At 45.5% G+C, this 23,853-nt stretch overlaps 1 protein-coding gene and 1 long non-coding RNA gene across 4 annotated transcripts in view; one reads left to right on the top strand and one right to left on the bottom strand.

The window, feature by feature from the left end:
• Window positions 1-23,853, top strand: part of lrrc8aa (leucine rich repeat containing 8 VRAC subunit Aa) — a 63,488-nt gene that overhangs the window by 34,024 nt on the left and 5,611 nt on the right. For all 3 annotated transcript variants that reach the window (XR_011340516.1, XM_069886621.1, XM_069886632.1), the window contains one exon: window positions 21,398-23,549. Coding sequence is in view for 2 of the 3 variants with exons in the window: in XM_069886621.1 (XP_069742722.1) it covers window positions 21,402-23,549 (2,148 nt within the window). In the remaining variant the exon portion in view is untranslated. The remainder of the gene's footprint in view (window positions 1-21,397; window positions 23,550-23,853) is intronic.
• Window positions 5,311-23,853, bottom strand: part of LOC138736857 (uncharacterized) — a 75,265-nt gene continuing 56,722 nt past the window's right edge. Inside the window, exon 4 of the long non-coding RNA XR_011340630.1 lies at window positions 5,311-5,455. This is a non-coding gene — a long non-coding RNA (uncharacterized lncRNA). The remainder of the gene's footprint in view (window positions 5,456-23,853) is intronic.

Here is a 23,853-nt window from a genome sequence, read left to right on the forward strand (position 1 = left end):
AACTAGATAAAATAGGGGAGAAGATACCTGAACATATATAAATGGGATGAAAAATTGGTACAACGTAGGAATTCTCCAGTATTACATCATCTGCTCAATATTTGGAAGAAGATTCATGTAGAAAGGAATAAAACAAATTACCAATTACCAAAACTATTACTGACGCAAAATCAGTTAATCCCTTTTACAATAGATAACCTTTCCTTTAGAGAATGGGAGAAAAACGGGATCAAAAGAATAGAAAATTGTTTTTCAGGAAATAAATTACTATCCTTTGAACAAATGAAGAATAAATATAATATAACTCAATGTACAGTGTTGGCATACTACCAACTGAAATCCTACTTGAAGGACAAATTGGGAAGCAGTCTGAGGTTACCAGAGGGAAGTAATTTTGAATATGTGATTACAGATACAATGATAATCAAAAAATTTATAACAAATATGTATGTTAAACTGCAAGAAAAGGAGAATGAGGAAACAAATGGTAAAACTAAACAAAAATGGGAACAAGATTTAAACATAAAGATAAAGAAGGAAAAATGGGAGAAGTTATGCTCTGGAACTATGAGAAATACAATAAACACGAGGTTACGTATGATACAATATAACTGGATACACAGGCTATACATTACACCTCAAAAGTTAAATAAATGGGACCCAACAGTATCTGACAGATGTTTTCATTGTAAAAAAGAAATGGGAACAACAATTCATGCAATCTGGACGTGTGAGAAAGTGAAAAAATTTTGGGAAGATCTAAACCAGATATTAAATAAAATTACAGAAAGCAATATACCAAAAAACCCAGAGATCTTCCTCCTAAGTAACATAAAAAACAAAGAATTTGGACTTGATTTGGATGGTGCACAAAAAAGATTTGTTAGGATAGCCCTAGCCTTAGCAAAAAAATGTATTATGTCAGCCTGGAAATTAGAAGATAACTTGAGAATATAACAATGGTATATAGAAATGAATAAATGTATTCCATTAGAAAAAATAACATATAATTTAAGAAATAATATTGCAATATTTCAACAAATATGGGAGCCATACATGAAACACAATAGAGAAAACTTACCGGGGACATCTGCCACCTAAAATGACAGAAGGAGAAGGAAATGAAAAGAATTGACTCAGTGGAATTTCTTGTTTATTTTTATTGAGTGACAACATTGTTTGACTGGTTTAATGTATCTTAGATTCTGTACTTTAAATTAATGGGAGGGGAGGTAGGGAGGGTGGGATGGGAAGAGGGAGGGGGGGAGAAAACGACACGATATATATTTGAAAAGGAAAATGTATGTATCTTGATCAATGTGCTTTATGGTGTGAAAAATAAAAAATTTAAAAAGAAAAGCACACTTTTCCTCAGAGCCGAAAGCTCTGTACTGGTGCAGTAAAGAAGTGAATGTGATTTTGGAAGCTGTCCACTTATTCCAGGTTCTCACATTGGACCATTGTTGTCTGAGGATAACGTATAATAGGAACAGTTTTGTGGGTGTTGGGGTGATGACAATTTGGAGCTAGATCTCAGTAAGTGTGCAAATACTATCTCCGTAATGAATACCCACATGGGTCCCAGCTTTGTGGAGCAACACATGCTGCAAGCCTACACAGGCAAGACTCCTTAACTCTTCCACCATTATATTGATGACTATATCAGGCCTCCATCATGCACCCCTGATAAGCTTGCCAACTTCATTCACTTTGCTGCCAACTTCCATCCTGATCTCAAACTCACCTGGTCCATCTCTGACAACACTCTCCCCTTTCTGGATCTCTCTGTCTCCATCTCGGAAGACAAGCTTTCCACCAACGTATATTACAAACCCACTAACTCCCACAACTACCTTGACTACACTTACTCACACCCTGTCCCCTGCAAGGATTCTATTCCCTTCATTCAATTTCTCCGTCTCCGCTGCATCTGTTCCCAAGTTGAGGTCTTCCAGTCCAGATCTTCCAAATGTCTGCCTTCTTCCACAAATATGGCTTCCCCTCCACCATCATCAACTTAGCCCTCATCCGCCTCCCCATTTCCTGCTCGACTGCCCTGGCACCCTCTTCCCCCAGATGTAAAAAAACACAGAATCCTCCTTGTCCTCACCTACCACCCCACCAGCCTCCACATCCAACACATTTATCCTCTTGAATTTCTGGCACTTACAACAGGATCCCACTACCAGCCTATCTTCCCCTCTCTGCCTCCTGTAGGGACCTGTCCTTCCTGCACTTAATCCCTTCCATCCCCGGCACCTTCTCCTGCGGCTACACTCCCTCCCTCATCATGGTATGGGGCTCCAAACAGGCATTTCAAGTGAAGCAACACTTGTGTATCCACAGGATTAATGAACTATATCTGGTCCTCACTTTGTGGCCTTCTCTACATTGTAGAGACTGGGCACAGACTGGGAGATCACTTTGCTGAGCACCTTCATTTCATCCACTCCAGTGACAGAGACCTCCCAGTAGCCAACTATTTTGGTTCTGTGTCACTCTTCCATACTCTCATGTCAGTCCATGGCCTTGTGTACTATCCCACCAAGACCCCCACAAATTGGAAAAACAACACCTACTTTGCTGTCTGGGCTCTCTCCATCCAGCCAGATGACATTAACATCAACTTTTATGGTTTCTGCTAACCTGTTTTCCCCCCTCTCCCCTTCCCTTCCAGCTCTCCCTCTCTATTCACCCTGCCATCCCTCCTCCCCTTGCTTGCTGCTGTTTCCTCCCTCCCTTCTCCACCTATTACCTCCTGCCTTTGTGACCACACTTTCCCCCTCCTCTCTTATTCGGATGCCTGCCGATATTTTTCCATACCTTGATGGGCTCTAGCTTGAAACATAGGTTATGTATTTTTACCTTTGCTATATAAAGGACATTGTTTGACCTACTGAGTTTATCCAGCATTGTATTTTTACTATCTCTGTAATGGATATGGTTTCACCTTGGTTGCGTAGTGGAAGTGATGCTAGTTATATAATTTTTCATTTGTACATTAACTCCACTCCAGCAGGACACATGTCAGCAGCAAGCTACAACATGGCAGGAAAGATTGTCCCCTTACATCTACAGTGAGGTTGAGTCTGTAGGGGAATTATGGATTAAGCTTTTTCTTGAATATTTTATTTTTGTTTTTATTTCAAAAAATTGTACGTGGTAACATTTTAAATATACAATATATTACATTTTTTCTCACAAACAAAAACAGAACAGTCCCTCCCTCCTCCCCTTCCATACATACAGATCTGTTCACATTATCAGAGGTTACATATATTTTAAGTATATAGAGTTCTTTGGCTTGGCTTCGCGGACGAAGATTTATGGAGGGGTAATGTCCACGTCAGCTGCAGGCTTGTTTGTGGCTGACAAGTCTGATGTGGGACAGTCAGACACGGTTGCAAGTGAAAATTGGTTGGTTGGGGTTGGGTGTTGGGTTTTTCCTCTGTCTTTTGTCAGTGAGGTGGGCTCTGCGGTCTTCTTCAAAGGAGATTGCTGCCCGCCAAACTGTGAGGCGCCAAGATGCACAGTTTGAGGCGATATCAGCCCACTGGCGGTGGTCAATGTGGCAGGCACCAAGAGATTTCTTTAGGCAGTCCTTGTACCTCTTCTTTGGTGCACCTCTGTCTCGGTGGCCAGTGGAGAGCTCGCCATATAACACGATCTTGGGAAGGCGATGGTCCTCCATTCTGGAGACGTGACCTACCCAGCGCAGTTTGATCTTCAGCAACGTGGATTCGATGCTGTTGGCCTCTGCCATTTCGCGAACTTCGATGTTGGAGATGAAGTCGCTCCAATGAATGTTGAGGATGGAGCGGAGACAACGCTGGTGGAAGCGTTCTAGGAGCCGCAGTTGGGGAAACTACATTTTTGTATATACAATGGTTACTTTATACCTTTTTTGTTCCTTTTTATTACTGTATCTGGACTCCTATGTGGTCCAGATATGGCTGCTGAATCTTTACAAAAGTGTCATATTTATTCTAAGTTATATGTGATTTTTTTTTTCCCCATAGGTTTACAGCTGTTCATTTCCGCAGTCCATCATGCTATGAGGGGAGTTGGACTTGGCTTATTTCCATGACATTACCTAATAGATATAGCTCCGGGTCGCCTGTGAAGGCCACTCCCTGTTATCCTGGTTAATTTTTCTGTACTGTCATTCCAAAATCGCCTCACTTTCATGCACAATCACGTGACATGTTTTTTTTAAATAAGTTCCTGTCTCAGTCCCACACCTGAAATACATTACTGAAATTTCAGTTTTTGATCTGTGTAACTTTTGTGGGGTAAAAATATAATTGGTGTGAGAAAAAAAAAGTACCAAACCACTCCTTATCTTGCATTTATAATTGATGTCATACTGTCCTTACATGAATCTGACCAGCTTCTTTCTGAAATCAACACACCCAAGTCTAACTCCCATTTTTCCCCTGACCTCTGCAACCCTGGTTTTGCACTTTCACTCTGGAGAGCATAGTACATTTTTGTTATAAATTTGGGATTCCTCATCCAAACCGCTCATTCAGTTTCACTAATTTCATGTAGGGTCAATGTTGGTCCCCATCTTTCTCTCATAATGATCTAAGCTGGAGAAAACACAAGAAGGTCCCATTGGCCACTCCGTATTTGTTTTAATTGTTCGAAGAAGATAAGAGCTCCTTTTGTGTAACAGACCTTAATATATATTGTACCTTTGTCATACCATGAATTGAATATTCTATTGCCCACGTTCATAGGCAATAACAGATTTTTGCACAATGGTGCTTTTATTGATATCCCTATTTTTTCCCTATAGATTCATTAATTTCTTGCCATGTTCTAATCATATGTATTAAAACTGGGTTATCTGTCTTTTTCTTTAGTGACTTGAAACCATTAAAGATAAAGTCCTTTGCTTCCCCCCTCCATTGAGTACATTTCCATTTGAACCCAATATCGGAGGTTGTCTTCAGTGAAGAAGGCTGCGAGAAATCTAGCCATGTAGCTAGGTAATTTTTTTTGAAATTTGGAAGTTTAAATCCTCCCAGACCGTAGTCCCACATCAGTATGTTCCCTCTTAAGATTTTAAATATAGGATATAATTTGTCCCCTTAAATATGCTTTAAGCATGTCCCATATCAGAAAACTTATTAATAGCAGATTTGTTTCACTAAATATTTCTGTCTCTATAAATTCACAGAAGTCTGTTCTTTTAAGCAATGTAGTATTGAGACGCCATCTGTATACATTCTCTTGATAGAAGCCTCACTAGATATTCTGTTTTTAATACTCTATCTGGGCACATATTTAAAATAAGTCAATCCTTGTATGTGAGTCATGCACCTTTGAGTAAAAAGAGTAGTCTTTGTGGGATTTAATTGCCTCCATACATCGATAAGATTTAGATCTTTCATACAAGAAATTGTTGTTTTTGCTGCTTTTGCCCTCCATATTGTTCTTGCTGATTTATCTAGAATTGGGACAAAGTAGAAATTAACATCTCCATCTAATATATTTTGTATTCCCTCTGCTGTTTTTAAGATGTCCTTCATAAAGGCTTCATCACATCATAATTCAGAGCATAAATATTCATAAATGTCCATGTTTCTCCATAAATTTTACAGTGTGCCATTACATACCTTCCAGCTTTAATCAGTCGAGGTAACATGGTTGTATTTTCATTAATTAGAATAGCCACCCCTCTTGCCTTTGAACCAAAGGAAGACAACGTTATTTGTCCTACCCATCCTCTCTTTAATTTATCATGTTCCAATTTGGTAAGATGTATTTCCTGCAAAAAGGTTATATTCGCCTTTAATTTCTTTAAGCATGCCAAGACCCTCTTCCTCTTCACCTTCCCATTTATCCCATTAATATTAAGACTAATAAACTTTAGTGTTTTATCCATTACATTTTTCACACAAATATTGTATTGTGATGCTCTGCACAGCTGAAGAAAGTACAGCCACTGCCTTGAGGGTCATTATTTGAATTTAGCACGCGCCCCTTTAAGGGCAGCGCTTGCTCAGTCACCATGTGCGTGGTGACATCATAATCACTGCCCGAGACGCGCGCTGAGGAGGTTTGAGTCAGGAAGAACCCCTGACAGCGCTATCTTCCCATGGCTGCCCCACCACATGGCGTTAATGCGGGGACGGTTCGCCACGAGAGAGTGCGCTGCCACACAACCCCCCCCCCAACCGGCTACGCATCCCGCCGCTTGGGCACGGCCGTCTATACCAGCTGCGACAAGTCCAAATGGGCTGCCTTCAAGGGGTCCACTGTAAAAAGAGAAAGTTCCTCCCTCCCCCCCCTCCCCCCCACCCCACATCCAGAGTGAAAGTTCCGCTGGAGGACTTTATATGGACCTTCATATCGGCGCTGTAATGGTGCCCTCTGCGGTCCTCTCAGGACAGACACAAACTGTGCCAAGTCCAGTTTCTTGGGGTGGTGGGATGGCCGGGTGCTGTGGCATGATGGGGGTGGAGGGGCCAGGGAGGCCAGTTACCTGCGGAGATCCATCAGCAGGTTTGTGTCCTCTGGTGCTATGTTGGCTTCTGGCCTGAAGAACTTGCCGGGCAGAGAGAGTGGAGTGAGCGCGCTGTATACTAGTTCCACCAACAAGGCTTGCAGGTCCTCCTTGGGTGCCGTCCTGATCCCAAGGAGGACCCAAGGCAGTTCATCTGCCCAGTCTGGGCTGGTGAGTCGGGCCATGAGGGCGCACTTTAGGTACTGGTGAAACCTCTCCACCAAACCGTTGGATTGTGAGTGGTAGGCTGTGTTGTGGTGGAGTTTAACCCCTAAGAATCTCGCTAGCTGGGCCCATAGCGTGGAGGTAAACTGGGCGCTCCTGTCACCGAAACGGGTGATCCACTGACTGACCAAGATCCTAGCACCCATCTCTGCCGAAACTTCTTTGATCGGGATGGTGGGCCATCTTGTGGCTCGGTCCACTACTGTAAAGAGGTAGTGCACCTACCGGCAAAGGGCCAACGACATCAACGTGGATGTGCTGGAACCTCCGCGCTGATGAGTCGAAGGGTTGGATTGGGGCCTTGGTGCAGTTCCTAGCCAACTCCGCCATCTCCTTCTTGAGCCCGTGCCACACGAATCGCTCTGCAACCATCCACACAGTCATCTTCACCGCGGGATGAGTTAGATCATGGATTAGGCTAAAGACTCTCGCCCTCCACTGTGGTGGTGCTACTGGGCATGGTGGGCCTGAAGAGACATCGCAGAACAGCGCGTCCGGGCTGTTGGAGAACTGGATGTCCTTGAGGTCTAGGCCAGAGATGGCAATCCTGAGGGCTTGTATCTCTGCATTGTGCTGTTGGGCCAGGGGCTAGCGTATTGATGGATGGGCACAAGAGTGCGTCCGCTACCACGTTGTCCTTGCCTGCCCTGTGCCGGATGTCGGTAGTGAATTCCAACACGTAAGAGGTGGTCTGGCTGACCACGGGTCCTTGGCCAAGGTGAGTGCCTGGGTGAGGGATTTGTGGACTATGATGACTGTGAGGGATCTACCCTCCAGGAAATAGCAGAAATGGCAGATGGTCAAGTACAGTGTTAGGAGCTCCCAATTGAACGTGCTGTACTTGAGCTCCAGCGGGCGCAGCTGTTTACTGAAAAAGGCCAGCGGGCGCCATTGTCCATTGAGCCATTGCTCCAGAAATCCCCCGACCACGGTAGCTGAGGCATCCACCGAGAGCACTGTGTGTGCCTCAGGGCGTGGGTGCACCAGCAACATCACACTGGTGAGGGCTTCTTTCATTGCCGTAAAAGCCTTGTCCGACTCTTCCGGCCAGGGTAAGGTCTTTTCCTTCGTGGCGATAAGTGCGAACAGAGGATGCATGGTACAGCGGCACTGTGGATGAACAGATGGTAAAACTTCATCATCCCCCATGAACTCTTGCAGGCCTTTGAGGGTGGAAGGTTTGGGAAAATGTTGGATGGCTGCCACCTTCTCTGGTGCCGGAGCGATTCCAGCCGCCGAGATGATGTGCCCCAGGAACTGCAGCGACTGCTTGCCGAACTGGCATTTGGCCATGTTGACCATGTGGCCGAACTCCGCCAGCCGGGCAAACAGGGCACGGAGATGGGTTTTGTGTTCTTCGCAGTTGCAACTGGAAATAAGGATATCATCTAAGTAGATGAACACAAAGTCCAAGTCCCTACCCACTGCGTCCATGAGGTGCTGGAACATCTGGGCCCCAATCTTTAACCCGAAATACATCCAGAGGAACTCGAAAAGGCCAAACAGGGTGACGATCGCAGTCTTTCCTACATCGTCGGGATGCACTGGGATCTGGTGATATCCCTGCACTAGGTCGACCTTGGAAAATAGCTGTGCACCGTGGAGATTGGCCAAGAAATCTTGTAAATGGGGGACTGGGTACCTGTCGGGGGTTTTGGCATCGTTCAGCCATCGGTAGTCTTGGGTCTCTAGCCCCCAGATGACTTGGGGACCACGTGGAGCAGTGATGCCCAGGCACTGTCTGAACGCCGGACAATCCCCAACTCTTGGAGCCTTGAAAACTCCTCCTTCGCCTGCTATAGCTTTTTGGGCAGCAGCCATCTGGGCTTAGCGTGCAACGGGGGGCCTTGCATGGTGATGTGGTGGAAAACTCCGTGTCAGGGGAAAGCGGCATTGAAGTGTGGCTCCAAAATGGCGGGGAATTCATGGAGTATATCGGTGTCCTCATCCCTGGCAGCGGCCATGGCAGCGATCTCTGGTCTGATGGTGTTCGCGGTGTCCAAAAGCACGGAGTGGAAAGTGCGGTCGTTGACCAGCCTCTTGCTCTTCATATCAATCAGCAAGCCGTGAGCCCTCAGGAAGTTGGCCCCCAACAGCGTGGTGCCCACCAAGGCCAACACGAACCTCCAGTGGAATTTTTCTTTGCCGATCTGGATCTGCGCCCTGCGGGTGCCATAGGTCTTGATGGTGGAACCATTGGCCGCCCGCAGGGTTGGACCGGGAGATCGGGTGCGAGTCTCCAGCGTTGTAGGGGGTAGGACGCTCAGCTCAGCCCCTGGGTCCACCAGGAAACGCCGGCTGGTGGATTTATCAGTGACATAAAGGAGGCTGTTCACGTGGCCAGCCATCAATGGCGGCTGGCCCAGTCATTTCCCTGGAAGCTGCAGGGTTGGCGGCACTTACAGGCTTGTGCTCCCCAGCACCAGGTCGAATGGCTCTATTCTGGTTTATGCTTGGGGCAGCTTGCGGTTGACTGGTTCTTGGTCTTGAAACCTGGTTGAGGCCTGCCTTGTGCTCCCTCTTCGTACGCCAGAGGGCATCCGCTCGGGCTGTGACCTTACGTGGGTCCGCAAAATCCTCGTCTGTAAGGAGCAACTGGATATCCTCTGGCATTTGTTCGAGGAAAATCTGGTGGAAGAGGAAAGAAGGCTTATGATCCTTCGCCAGGGCCAGCATTTTGTCCATTAACGCTGACGGATTGTGGTCCCCAAGCCTGTGCAGGTGCAAGAGCCTGGAACCCCGATGCTGGGGGGTGAGGCCAAATATCCCAAGGAGCAAGTTCTTGAGGGCAGTATATTTACCCTCAGCTGGAGGATGATGGATGAGGTTGTCCACCCTGGCTGCTGTGTCTTGATCCAGTGCGCTCACAATGTGGTAGAACATCGTGGCGTCGTGTGTGGTGACGTCATAATCACTGCCCAAGGCGCATGCTGAGAGGGAGATTTGAGTCAGGAAGAACCCCTGATGGTGCCATCTTCCCATGGCTGCTCCGCCACAAGGCATTACACACAGGGCCAGTTCGCCATAAGAGAGTGCGCCACCACAGTATAATAATATCTTACCAATTTTATAAATACTATCAAAATATTTCCCTATTAAAAGACATTTCCAACACATACATTTCCTCCTTAAGTGACACACTCATCCCTAGCTCTGATGGTGAAAAAAGCCTGCAGGTTCTTCCGAAAGAGAAACCCTTGCTTTGGCTCCATCTTTTTTTTAAAAAAGGTTCCTTTCCTGGCACCATCTCTTCTCTCCTCCCCCCCCACCCCCCCCAGACCCCAGTCAGAGTTTCAACCTTGCTGCTCTCCTTACCACCTCTCCATATAAACCAATGTTTTTTTTTCTGTTTTAAAAAGACAGCTCAGTACTATTATTATAAATAAAAATATACATTTTTCAGTTAGTCCCATTTTGAAATGGTCTTTTCAGCCCTTTCAGCTGGTGACTTTAATCTTTTCATTACTTTTTTTAAAATTCTTCCACTTTTTCTTTATTCTTGAAAATTCATTGATTACCTTCTGAGACATCCGCCCACAACATTGCTGGATAAATCATTGAATATTTAAAGTTTTTAGATCTCAGTTGTCTTTTTACCTCATCAAATTCCTTTCTTTGTTTGACCAAGGCAGGGCTGAAGTCCTGGAAAAGCATTACTTTTGCATTGTCCACCACTAATTGGCCATTTTTATTTTTTGAATATTCGTATGTTGCTCCCAAGATTGCATCTCTTTCCTGATAACTTAAAAGTCTCACCAGGACTGGTTGTGGTCGCTGTTCCCTGGTTCTTCTGGATCTGAGGATCCGGTGAGCCCTTTCAATTTGCAGCTTTGCATTTGACCTGTCCCAGCATTTGTGGGATCCATGTTTCAAAGAAACTCGTGCGTCTTTTCCCTCTATTCCTTCTCTCAGTCCAATGATTCTTACATTGTTACGTCTGCTAAAATTTTCCATATGGTCGATCTCATCCATCAGTCTTTTCTGTGTCCCATATTTTTGCTTTTTCTTCCAGTGCCTTCAGCCTGTTTTTTGTCCAGCTCAGCCTTTGACTGAATAATTTGTTCACTTAAGTCTTCCACAACTTCTTTAATTTCCATTACCTTCTCGATATCTCTCATCACTGATTCCATACTCGTAAAATGATTACATAATGTGCTCAGGATGGAGGCTATATCTTGAGCCACCTCCCCAGCTCTGTGGCTTCAGTTGGTACCAGGGCCCCTGCTGAGTCACTCCTCATCAGGCTTCCTCTTGATGTTCTTGGCTGAGCTGTTATTTCCTCAGTTTTTGTTCTCAATTGCCTCGGTCGTTTAGTACTTGTTTTATCCATTTTTGATGATAAAATTCTGATTTTTTTTTAAAGCTTTTAAAATGTCTTTTAAATATTTTTTGTGGAGAGCTGTTTCAAAATACTTCTGCTCAGCTCATTAGCAAGTCCACACCCCTGGATTAAGCTTTTATGTCATCCAGTGGCAGATATGAAGTAGAGTCAAATATATCTGCGTAGCAAAAATCTGAGATGATTGCTTTGTAGTCCCCTTCTTCGTGATTACATCGGCATGGGGGCTCCAGGACTGATCCTCAGAGGAATTTGAGGCTCTTGACCCTCTCCACTGCTGAACCTTAATGAGGTCTGGTTTGTGTTCTTCTGACTTCCACCTGAAGTCCACAATCAACTCCTTGGTTTTGTTAACATTGAGTGCAAAGTTCTTGGTGTGACACCACTCAACGAGCTGATCTATCTCCCTCCTGTGAAATATAAAGTGTTCACAATCACTACTCTGGAGACAAAGTCTTGGAGAACAGGTTCATCTTTATTTCGTGTCTGCAGAGCTGGGTGTCTCTCAGTCCAAAGAAACACTGGAGGTCCAGAATCATCACTCTGTCATACAGTCCCACACTCAACATCACCACACCTTCATTTAGTCTCTTCCAATCAGAATTTCAATACCTTACAACCTTCCCCTTTTCCCTTCCATCCCTGCAGATACCACACAGTCCCTCCCTCATCATACATCGCATGTTATGTTAATTAGACAGTCCCATCCTTAGGGGTGTCTAAGTTAATATTTATGTCTTTATTAAGCAAGTGCAATGGTGACTATGGGGTATCCTAGGTCACTGTGCCAGTCTGAACCAGATTCCTTCATCCTTGAAGTTTCTTATAAGAAAGGGGCCCAGTAGTTAGTGCTGTATATTTTCAAGCACTAATCTACATATTTCGCATTCCATCACCCTTTGCAGAATGGTGTTAGTTTAATAATTTTCAGCCATTTTTCACAATCCATCCTCTTTCTTTTTACCATGTATCTTTGATTAAACTACATCAAACCCTGGTGCTATCTGATTGCGTGCCTAAAATTCATTAGGTTCTCCCCTTGGCACCCCAATTGAATCAATATAAATTTGGTTATTGAAAAATATCCCAAGGAACTCCTTCTTACTTTATCCTTATTACTTTCTCCCGTTCAAATGCCAAGGTGGTCAATTGAATGATTGCACAGGTGCTTTTCCAATTGGGAGGAAGAATTGGTCCAAGGATTCTGCCTCCGCAGAACCACCATAGATCTGTTCGAGGTACATTCAAGGCTGAGTGGTTCCCTCCCCTCTCCTCTGTCATGTCTTGTACCTTTGTGCATAGTTGTAGCTTTCCTAGGTCCTTTGCTTCCTTGTCTTGAAATGCAGGCTGTGTGATTCCCTGATGGCAGAATCCGGACATCCTTCATCTTCAGAGGAGGGAACACCAAGGACAGAGATTTACAGGACTGGTTACTCCAGGCCTCTCTATCCTGACACAAAGCCATCATGCACCTTATTTCTTGTCTGTCTTTACCCCACCCCAACGGAGGTTGAACCACCTGTGCTATCGGACGTCCAGAAGCACATGCATAGCAATTGCTCTTGTTTAAACTCTTCACCGTATATTATACCCATTCTACCCAGGCATTTGTATCTCCATATCTTGTCTCAATCATCTGTCTAAGGTCCTCTACCTCTACTATCTGTACTATTTTCAGATCATTGGGTGAAGTATAGGGTTTCATCTTGGGCATTATTGTGAAGGTACTATTAGTTGGATTAGTCTTTGATCCTTTTACGATTATTCTATAACAATGCGCCAACAGGTCCTTTCCACTGATGTTTATCCTCATTCCAAATTTTTCCCATTTACCCCTTTCGAGTAGGTTTTTATGGGTAGTCCACCATACATCACTCCAATAGGGGCAATATCTATTAAGACACATATATTTCTCCTGAACACTATATCATCTCTGACTCTCGATCCTTCCACATTTTATTAAACTACAAGCATTGAACCGTATCACCTGCGGTTTAAAACTCTCAGGAATGGCAATGGTGATCTTTACTGGCCCTGAGGGCTTGATGATGGATTCCAATCCTCTTCTTACTGGGGTATAAATCCCATCAGCCAAACCCTGGTTCCCACTTACCAACTCTATTCAGCATATCCACTACCATCTCATGTTTCTTTCTACTGAAGGAGGAGGGTTGTACATAGATATTTCACTTTATATTTCACACTCCTATATGCCTCATCATTGCATGAAAACAATTTTAGATTGGATGTTAAACTAATTATCGTAAAAGTTTACCAGTTAGCATTGAACTCCATGCCAACCGTGCCTCTGCATATTTACTACTCTCAATAAAAATGGGGACATATGGAAGTACATCAAATAAAATTTAAATTTATTGGTTTCACTGATTTTTTTTTTTCTTTTAATGTAATGCTATCCACAGTGCTATTTTCCAGTTATTTTGTTTCTTTATAGGTGAAGTTAAAGTTTACCAGTGCAGTATAAAATCTGGATCAAATGATGAGCAAGTTGTGAGGCGTAACTAGTGTTTATTGGAGGACAAGTGAGAGAGTGGTAAGAAGATGGCAAATAGAATATAATGAAGGTTGGTGTAGAAAAGTATTAGTAAGATATGACACTAAAGAATCTTTGTATTGAAAGAGATCTGATATGCTTGAATAAACCTTGAATTCAGGTGCAGCAACCAATTAAATCAAATAGCCTTTCAATAAAAGTCAGTTTCTAATTAACTACAAGAATACAACTGTACTGGTCTTTAAGATTAAACCAACATTACCCTATATAGATTAGGTTTCCTTAAGGACGTTCCTGGCTCGCAGGTGGTGTGATTGATTTCTTCCACGATGGAGCAGAATGAGCCTAAACTCTCTGCAGTTTAGACATTCAATCTCATTGACTCACAAGATTCTGGAAAAAGTTTAGCAGGTAGATTGTGGTGGTACACCACTGGCCTACTGCAGGGGGCAACCTCTGTACCTGCAGGAGTGTAAGGGGACAGGACAACACCTGGCCGGCTGCCAATCAGTTGGCCTGAATGGATCAAGCCCCACCCGGTCGGGTGTCAATCACCCTCCGGGATTATAGGCCTGCGCTGGCCTCCCGAGGCCTCACACTGAGTTGCTCCAGCCACAGCCAGCCTGTCTCTGTGGAGGTCTTTGTGGATTAAAGCCTGTTGTTCAGTCTTCACCTTGTGTGTGTCTGATTCTGTTTAACAGCACACCACAATTTAATCCACAAAATTTTCCCACGGTTGCCATGGAAAAACTCCTGAGCGCAGGAACCTCGAGGTCGACCCACACCACCTGGAAACCCAGACACGCTTTGAGATCTGGCGACACACAGTCGAGGCAATCATCGAGGCACACGAGGGCGACATACTGGACTCCGATCGGAAGAGGTTGGTCATACTCTGGTCAAAGCTGGGTCCCCGCGCCATCCAGGTAACCAAAGGCTTCTTCTCATTCAAGAGCGCAATGGACATTCTCGAGAACCTGTACAGGCCCCCCCCCAAGAATGTGGTCTGTGCAAGGTACCTCCTCAACACCTGAGCCCAGCAACCCAGGGAGACGGCTGAGTCTTACCTGGGACACTCGCAAGAGTTGGCCCAACTGTGTCTGGCTGAACCCGGGGTAGGTGTAGAGGAGGTTGAGAAGCTGATCCGGGACGCCTTCATCCGAGGTCTATACTCGGAGGCCATCTGACAGAAGCTGCTGGAAGAGAAAATCTATGCCCTAACCAGGACTGTGGAAGTGGTCCAAACCCTGGAAGCGTCAGCCCTGCACGATGAAGCCTTCGATTCCGGGTTCCCCCAGGCTCCCTCATGGCCTTCTCACACTGCAGCTGCAGCCCCAGGCAGAGTTTGTGAGGCGAATGTCGCTGCAGCAGGTGCCTGGCACCCCTGTAAGTACTGTGGGTCCTGGTGTGGGTCAGATCGATGATTGCACCAAAACTGCACAGCTAGGAATCTGTACTGTTCCCGATGCGGCAAGAAAGGCCACTTTGCCAAAGTGTACCTCTCTAAACCTGCCGGCAGCTCAGCAGCCCTCTGTGACCTCCCTACCTCCTCCGCGGACATCCCCCCCCCCTACATGTGCGCATGCCGGGCGGCGCCATTGTCCTCGCGACAACTTCCACCTTCCCCAACTTCTACCATGCAACATCCGGCCCGGCCAGCAACCGTCACAGCATGTACCCCGAGCATCTGCACCAGCACTTGCCCTCACCACTCGCTGAGAACTACAGCCACGTCACTTCCGACTCATGGTGTGACGTCGCGTCCGGTTGACGCAATGACGTCACTGCCGCTGGCCATGATGACGTCACTTCCCCCAGGGCAGTGAATATGGCTGGGGAAGGAGGCCAGCCACGTAGCGGCTTCCCATGTGCCGCCGCCATCTTAGGCAGGCAGAGCCCAACACTGAGGGCCCCCGATGATGTTGAAAACAAGGTGGTCAACACGGGCGATGACCAGGCCGCCCTACTAATGCTCCCCATGCCTCCGGAGGCCATTGGCTACCGCGTGCTGCACCTCACGACTGATGTCGACATGATCAACACGGGCAATGACCAGGCTGCCCCATCGACGCTCCCCATCCCTCCGGATAGCAACGACTCCGAAATGATCCTGGCCGCCACCACGCTGACCAGGGACATTCCCCAGGATCTCGGGTGCTCGATGATGGACGTGCGAGTCAATGGACAGGTAACAAAGTGCTTGGTGGACAGTGGCAGCACCGAGAGCTTTATTCACCCGAGTGTGACCCACTCCTTAAAGTTAAAGGTCCATCCCACCACCTGCTTGATCGCCCTCGCCATCAAGGATAAGACTGTTGGTACCCTCGGGCGATGCTCAGTTGATATAACAGTGGGAGGGGAGACTTACACAGGATTCAGGCTCTTGGTCATGCCCAAACTCTGCTCCCCACTCCTCCTGGGTCTGGATTTCCAGTGCCACCTGCAGACTGTCACCCTTGCCTTCTGGAGGCAGCAACCTCCACTCACATTGCACAGCATGCCAACCTACCAGCCTCAGCCAACCTGCGGCCTCTCCACACTGTGCATCACCCCACCAGCACTCTTTCCACACCTTGCACTAGGCTGCAAGCCAATCACCACCAGAAGTAGGCGCTATTGCGCTGCAGACAGGGACTTCATCAAGGCGGAGGTGCGGCTCCTGGCAGAAGGCGTTATAGAGCCCAGTAACAGCCCTTGGAGAGCCCATGTCCTGGTGGTCAAAGGGGGAAGTAAGCCGAGGATGGTCGTGGATTACAGCCAGACCATTAATCAGTACACCCAGTTGGATGTCTACCCCCTGCCGAGGATTACCAACATGGTCAATGAGATTGCCTGCTACCGGGTTTTCTCCACGATTGACCTGAAGTCGGCATATCACCAAATCCCTATCCACCCGAAGGACAAGCCCTACACCGCCTTTGAGGTGGACGGATGCCTGTACCAGTTCCGCTGGGTTCTTTTTGGGGTCACGAACGTGGTCTCCGTCTTCCAGTGGGAGATGGATCGCATGGTAGACCGGCACATATCTGGATAACGTCACTATCTGTGGCTGTGACCAGCAGGACCACGAGGCTATCCTGGAAAAATTCCTTCAGGCGGCTGCGGAGTTGAACTTCACATACAACAAGGAGAAGTGTGTGTTCAGCACCACCCGCCTCGCCATCCTGGGGTACATCGTGGCCCATGGAGTCGTCAGCCCAGATCTGGAAAAGATGCGCCCATTAATGGAGTTACCCCTCCCCCCCCCCCCCCACCACGCTAAAGGCCCTCCGCAGGTGCCTGGGCCTGTTCTCTTATTACTTGCAGTGGGTCCCTCATTCTCGGACAAGGTCCACCCACTAGCCCAAGCCACAACTTTTCCCCTCCCACCCAAGGCGCAGGCAGCCTTCACCCACATCAGGCAAGACATCGCGGGCGCCATGATGCAGGCTGTGGATGAGGACTTCCCCTTCCAGGTGGAGAGTGATGCCTCAGAGGTGACCCTCGCTGCTATCCTCAACCAAGGTGGAGCGCCCTATCGCTTTCTTCTCCAGGACCCTCCACGGCTCCGAGCTAGGGCACTCAGCCATTGAAAAGGAGCCAAAGAGATTGTGGAAGCAGTCCGCCACTGGTGCCACTATGTGGCCAGCAGGAGATTCACGATCCTCACTGACCAGCGGGCAGTGGTGTTCATGTTTAACACTACCCACAAGAGCAAGATCAAGAACGACAAGATCCTGCGCTGGAGAGTCGAGCTGGCAACCTACAGCTACGACATCCAGTACCGCCCTGGGAAGTTTAACGACTCCCCTGATGCTCTCTCTCACACCTGCATGTCTATGCAGACGACAGGTTGCAGGCATTGCATGAGTTCCTCTGCCATCTGGGCATCACCCGGTTGTACCATTTGGTTAATTCCCGAAATCTGCCGTACACCATCAGGGACGTAAGGGTCTGTCGGGTCTGTGCGGACTGTAAACCCCGTTTCTTCAGCCCCCTGCCTCCCCCCAGGCCCACATTGTAAAGGCTACTCAGCCTTTCGAGCATCTTGGCGTGGACTTCAAAAGGCCCCTGCCTTCCATGAACCAAATCGTCTACTTCCTCACAGTAGTGGACAAGTACTCATGTTTCCCTTTCGCCATCCCTTGTCCGGACTCCTCCATGGCCACCGTCATCAGGGCTTTGGGGCAGATTTTCACCATGATTGGCTACCCTGCCTTCATCCACAGAGACCGGGGTGGGGGGGTCTAGTTTCATGAGCGACGAGCTGCACCAGTACCTGACGGCAAGGGGTATCACGACCAGTCGCACGACAAGCTATAACCCAAAAGGCAATGGGCAAGTGGAATGTGAGAATGGGGTGGTCTGGAAGGCAGTCCTCCTGACTCTCAGGTCAAAAGGATGGGCCATTGAATTCTGGTAGGACGCCCTGCCCGAGGCGCTCCATGCCATTCGTTAACTGCTGTGCACGGCTACCAACAAGACCCCTCACAAACGCCTGTTCTCATTCCCCAGGAGGTCGGCAACTGGAATGTCACTCCCAGCATGGCTCACATCCCTGGGACCAGTGCTTCTGCATAAGCCCTGGTAAAGCAGGTTTTCCTCCTTCATGCAAACTATAACTACGCTTACATTAGGTTCGGCAGTGGCAGGGAGGACACCATCTCAACCAGGGACCTGGCACCAGCAGGAGCACCCACCACACCACGCCACCCTCCAACCCGGGATGGTGCTGACCGGGCGTACATCCTCGTCCACAAGCAGCTATGGGGCATGCAGGGCCTTCTTGACCACCAGGGGCTTGCTTCAGCCTTAGGAGATGAACCCAAACCCCCCCCACCCATCCAATACGACCCGCATACGTTGACCCCAGCCCCCCTGGTCACCCCTCTGCATGACACCACACCAGGCACACACACCCCTGCCACCAGCCCCCCCACTTCCCCTCTGACCAGTGACCAGGAGCCAGTCCTATGACGGTCACAGAGACCCCGGCAGCCGCCGAATCGTCTCAACTTGTAAATATTGTATACATAGTGGGTGCGATTCCTTGTTACTGCCCCACCCTCCCACTCCGGGACAATTTTAAAGAAATGGGTGAACGTGATGGTACACCACCGGCCTACTGCAGGAGGCAACCTCTGTACCTGCGGAGTGTAAGGGGACAGGACAACACTTGGCCGGTTGCCAATCAGTTGGCCTGAATGGATCAAGCCCCACCTGGTCGGGTGTCAATCACCCTCTGGGATATAAGCCTGCTGCCAGCCTCCCGAGGCCTCACACTGAGTTGCTGCAGCCACAGCCAGCCTAGCTCTGTGGAAATCTTTGTGGATTAAAGACTGAGTTGCTGCAGCCACAGCCAGCCTGGCTCTGTAGAAGTCTTTGTGGATTAAAGCCTGTTGTACAGTCTTTACCTTGTGTGTGTCTGATTCTGTCTAACAGCACTCCACATAGATAAAATGAGATTATTTTTCCAAATGGAGAGGGTGTAGAACTAAGGGGTTTGTTACAGTGCAAGAGACTGGCCATTTAAAATTTAAGTAAGAAAAAAATGTATTTTGAGGATTTGGAATCCTTGTAATTCTCTGAGAAAACTGTAGATGCTTTTTACTTTTTCATGGCTGAGAAAGACTTTTGGAGAAAAGAGATTAAGGTTTATGGAAGAGGGAGTTGAGGCCAAAGTTAAGACCAGATGGAATTTTGCTATATCGGCTTGAAGGCACAAATGGTCTCTTTCTTGTTTGTCATTTGAGGTCAGATTTTTGCCTTTTGATCATAAAGCTGAGAACAAGGTTAATACTTAAAAAGTCTAAGCAGCTCTATGAACAATTTTGGGACAAAGTGGGAATATTTGTATTCCTTCCTTGTATTGTTTACACAAGTTTTTATTCTTGAATGCTGGTCAGGCTCCTCTCGTGTTGCCAGTTCAGCTGACTTCTGAACCTCCTCACTTAATCAGGTCTCATCCCTCTTGGGAATTAGGGGGAAAAAAATCATCCTGAGAGCAACATTTTAGAAAGGTTCTAAAACCAATCTGAGAGTTGGGCAATATTTTAGTTGTAGATTTTAAATGTAGAGACAACCATATAGAACTTTCAGAGGTATTCCTGATGAAGGACTCAGGCTGAAACATCAACTGCCTTTTACATCCTATGGATGCTGTGTGACCTGCGAAGTTTTTCTGGCACTTTCGTAAACTGCACACAAAATAAGATGTTAGAAAACTGATAAAGTGAAAGTTGAATTGTGATGAAAATGAAATAATGTTGTTTCAATTATGTTTTCTAATGTTATTTGTAAAATTTTCTATTGGGATGTGTAAGATATGTGGTAACCAAAATTTGTGCTATTTGTAGAGAATTTGTGCTACACCATTAATACGTTGCATTATCGTATTCATGCACTAATTATGCATTGGTTGTCAAAAATCATGCTCATATTTTTGGATATTTCCATCAGAAACTTTACTCAAATTTTTTTTTAAAGTAGAATCTTCCAAAGGTGGTGTATCCAAATTAGCCCACGGGACATCCAAGTGTCCAATCTGAAAAAGGATTTGAAGATAGTTTCTTTGTGCACACTTGAAATACTTGGTCTTTTCTGTTGACATCCACTTTTTAATGACGTGACTTTGAAATTTTGAAAGTATCTATTTCTTCATTGAAAATTTAGACTAATCATGGAATAGTGGTTGTCTGAATATGATTTCAAGAAACTTTTAATCTCTTGAAGACTTTGGGAATATGTTTCAATCGGCTGCAGGTTCACATCAGCAAAAGCAGAAAATGAACTATTGCTAGGCAATAATTTGAAGCTATAATTCAGAGAACAATATGAGACCCAGATAGCTAAAAGAAGATCCGGGCAGTTTTTGGGGGAATTCACATTTAATACATAAAACACGGTGTATTTAGACTTGATTGTTGAATATTAATTCAAGTGCAAACCAACATATGAATCCTATTAGTTTTGGATATTTTTGAAATTAAAATGGAACATGATTCTCAACTATTTAATGTTTTCATGATTTTGTATTGAACTTGTAATTGAATCATGAAAACAAATTTGACACGTGGTTCATTCTTTCGTGGCCTATAATTATGTTCAAGCCTCCACTCCAGAAGATTGGATCACCCAAATTAGGCACAGCTATCTGACCACCCAAGTTGCATATATTTACTGGTTAGAAACACAATAATGTTCCTATCCTTTGATAAGCCTTGGCATGTTTTTCTCCAGTAATCCTTGCTGGTCTGTGTTTCTGATGCTCAATCTATCTAAGTCCTAGTTCTAGAGCTCCGAACAGGCCATTTGGTCCAACTTGTGCATGATGACCAAAATTGGACCTGCACTTAGCTCATATCATTCTAAACCCTCTTATCCATGACCTTCTGTCATTAGAAATGCAATGTATACAATTACAAGTTGTCTCTTTAGGTTTCCATGTCAATGATTCACTGGCAAAACTAGCAGAGCTGCTGTTTCACAGCTCCAGGTTCCACTAGTGCTATTTGAACGAAGTCTGTACATTCTCCCTGGCTATGTGGGTTTCTTAAGGCTGGTTCAGTTTCTACCCACATCCTATTAGTTGTGCAGATTGGTCGATTAATGAGGCACCAAGTTTCCCCTGGTGGAAGTTGGGGGTGAGGGTGATAAAGTGATGGAAATGTGACCGGAAGTATGTCAATGGTCCAAGTTTGACGGGTCTAATTAAAATGGGTAGTGTAAAACTGCAACGCCTAGAATTATTTTTATTCAGTTACAGGGGGGACGTTAGCCCAGGGGAAGAAGGTATTTACCATAATTTATTTCTGTTAATTTCCAGCTGCATGATGATTCCAGTGACGGAGCTGCGATACTTTGCTGACACCCAGCCTGCATACCGCATCTTGAAGCCGTGGTGGGACGTGTTTACGGACTACATCTCCATTGTAATGCTTATGATAGCAGTGTTTGGGGGAACATTGCAGGTCACACAAGACAAAATGATTTGTTTACCCTGCAAATGGGTTTTAAACAATACATGCATGGAACCTGTTCAGACGCCATCCACAGTGTTGCCAACTACAGAATACCCGAATCCCCCATTTTCCAATGAACCTACGGGTATCCAATATGACTTGGACCGGCACCAGTACAATTATGTGGATGCAGTGTGCTATGAAAATAAACTTCACTGGTTTGCAAAATACTTTCCTTACCTGGTACTTCTGCACACACTGGTGTTCTTAGTGTGTAGTAATTTCTGGTTCAAATATCCTCGGACCAGCTCAAAGCTAGAACATTTTGTATCAATTCTTCTTAAATGCTTTGATTCTCCATGGACAACACGGGCACTGTCTGAAACAGTGGTGGAGGAAAGTGACCCAAAACAATCGTTGGCTAAAATGAATGGCTCAATGGCAAAGAAATCTTCTTCAGCGAGTGAGGATGTGGAAGCCAGCGTACCTATGTTGCAGAGAACAAAATCTCGTATTGAACAAGGGATAGTTGATCGATCAGAAACAGGTGTACTAGATAAAAAGGAGGGAGAACAAGCTAAGGCCCTTTTTGAAAAAGTAAAGAAATTCCGCACTCATGTAGAAGAAGGAGATATAGTTTACCAACTCTACATGAGACAGACTATTATCAAAGTAATCAAATTTGCGCTTATTATTAGTTATTCACTTTATTATGTTGATGATATAAAATTTGACGTGTCTTGTATTGTGGACATTCAGAACCTTACAGGATACAGAGTGTATCAGTGTGCTCATCCATTAGCCACCTTGTTCAAAATCCTGGCATCCTTTTATATTAGTTTAGTGATTGTTTATGGACTCATTTGCATGTACACACTTTGGTGGATGCTCCGGCGTTCACTGAAGAAGTATTCATTTGAGTCCATTCGGGAGGAGAGCAGCTACAGTGACATTCCTGATGTAAAGAATGACTTTGCTTTCATGCTGCACCTGATTGATCAGTATGACCCATTGTACTCAAAACGTTTTGCTGTCTTTTTGTCTGAGGTTAGTGAGAACAAATTACGGCAGCTCAATCTGAATAATGAATGGACCCTGGAGAAACTCCGGCAGAGGATCATGAAAAATTCTCAGGACAAACTAGAACTCCACCTCTTCATGCTGAGTGGAATTCCAGACACCATCTTTGACCTGACTGAGTTAGAAGTGCTCAAACTAGAGATGATCCTGGATGTCACCATTCCTCCAATCATTGCCCAACTTACGAACCTTAAAGAACTCTGGTTGTACCACACCCCAGCAAAGATTGAGGCACCAGCTCTTGCTTTCTTGCGCGAGCATCTGAAGTCACTACATATCAAGTTTACAGACATCAAAGAGATCCCCCTGTGGATCTATAGCCTGAAGAACCTCGAAGAGCTTCATCTAACTGGGAATCTGAGTGCAGAAAATAACCGCTACATTGTGATTGATGGTTTGAGGGATCTCAAATGTCTCAAAGTTTTGAGGTTGAAGAGTAATTTGACCAAGCTGCCACAGGTTGTTACAGATGTCGGCATTCATCTCCAGAAATTGTCAATCAACAATGAAGGTACCAAACTTATGGTACTCAATAGTTTAAAGAAGATGGTTAATCTGACAGAATTAGAGTTGATTCGTTGTGATTTGGAACGAATACCACATTCTATCTTCAGTCTCCATAACTTGCAGGAGATTGATCTCAAAGACAACAACTTAAAGACAATTGAGGAAATAATCAGCTTTCAGCACCTACGGCGTCTAGTCTGCCTTAAGCTGTGGTATAACCACATTGCCTACATCCCTATTCAGGTTGGCACTTTGACCAACATGGAAAGGCTTTACTTAAACAGAAACAAAATTGAAAAGATTCCCACACAGCTTTTCTACTGCCGCAAATTGCGGTATTTAGATTTGAGTCATAACAACTTAACCTCCATTCCACAAGACATTGGATTCCTTCAGAATCTGCAATATTTTGCTGTCACTGCAAACAGAGTGAGTATGCATATTCAATTTTGTACTCTTCATTTACATTTATATATTTTTCCCCTCCTCTCTATTAATCAGCAATGTTAGGCATTATACATGCCTTTGGAAATATTTATTTTGTCTATCTCAATAATCTGTTTATGGATTCTCCTTTTATTTGATTGAGTCCACCAAATTGATGGAGATTTGAACCCTGAAGACTTAACTTCAGATTTAACATGCATGTACTTTGAAGGCCTGCAATATTTTACCTTGGACCAATCTTAATTAGTATGTAGAACTCAAAAACATTATGAGTCTATCTGCTAAA

This window comes from Narcine bancroftii, chromosome 1, assembly GCF_036971445.1.
Source record: "Narcine bancroftii isolate sNarBan1 chromosome 1, sNarBan1.hap1, whole genome shotgun sequence".
In the NCBI taxonomy this organism is placed as follows: domain Eukaryota; kingdom Metazoa; phylum Chordata; class Chondrichthyes; order Torpediniformes; family Narcinidae; genus Narcine; species Narcine bancroftii.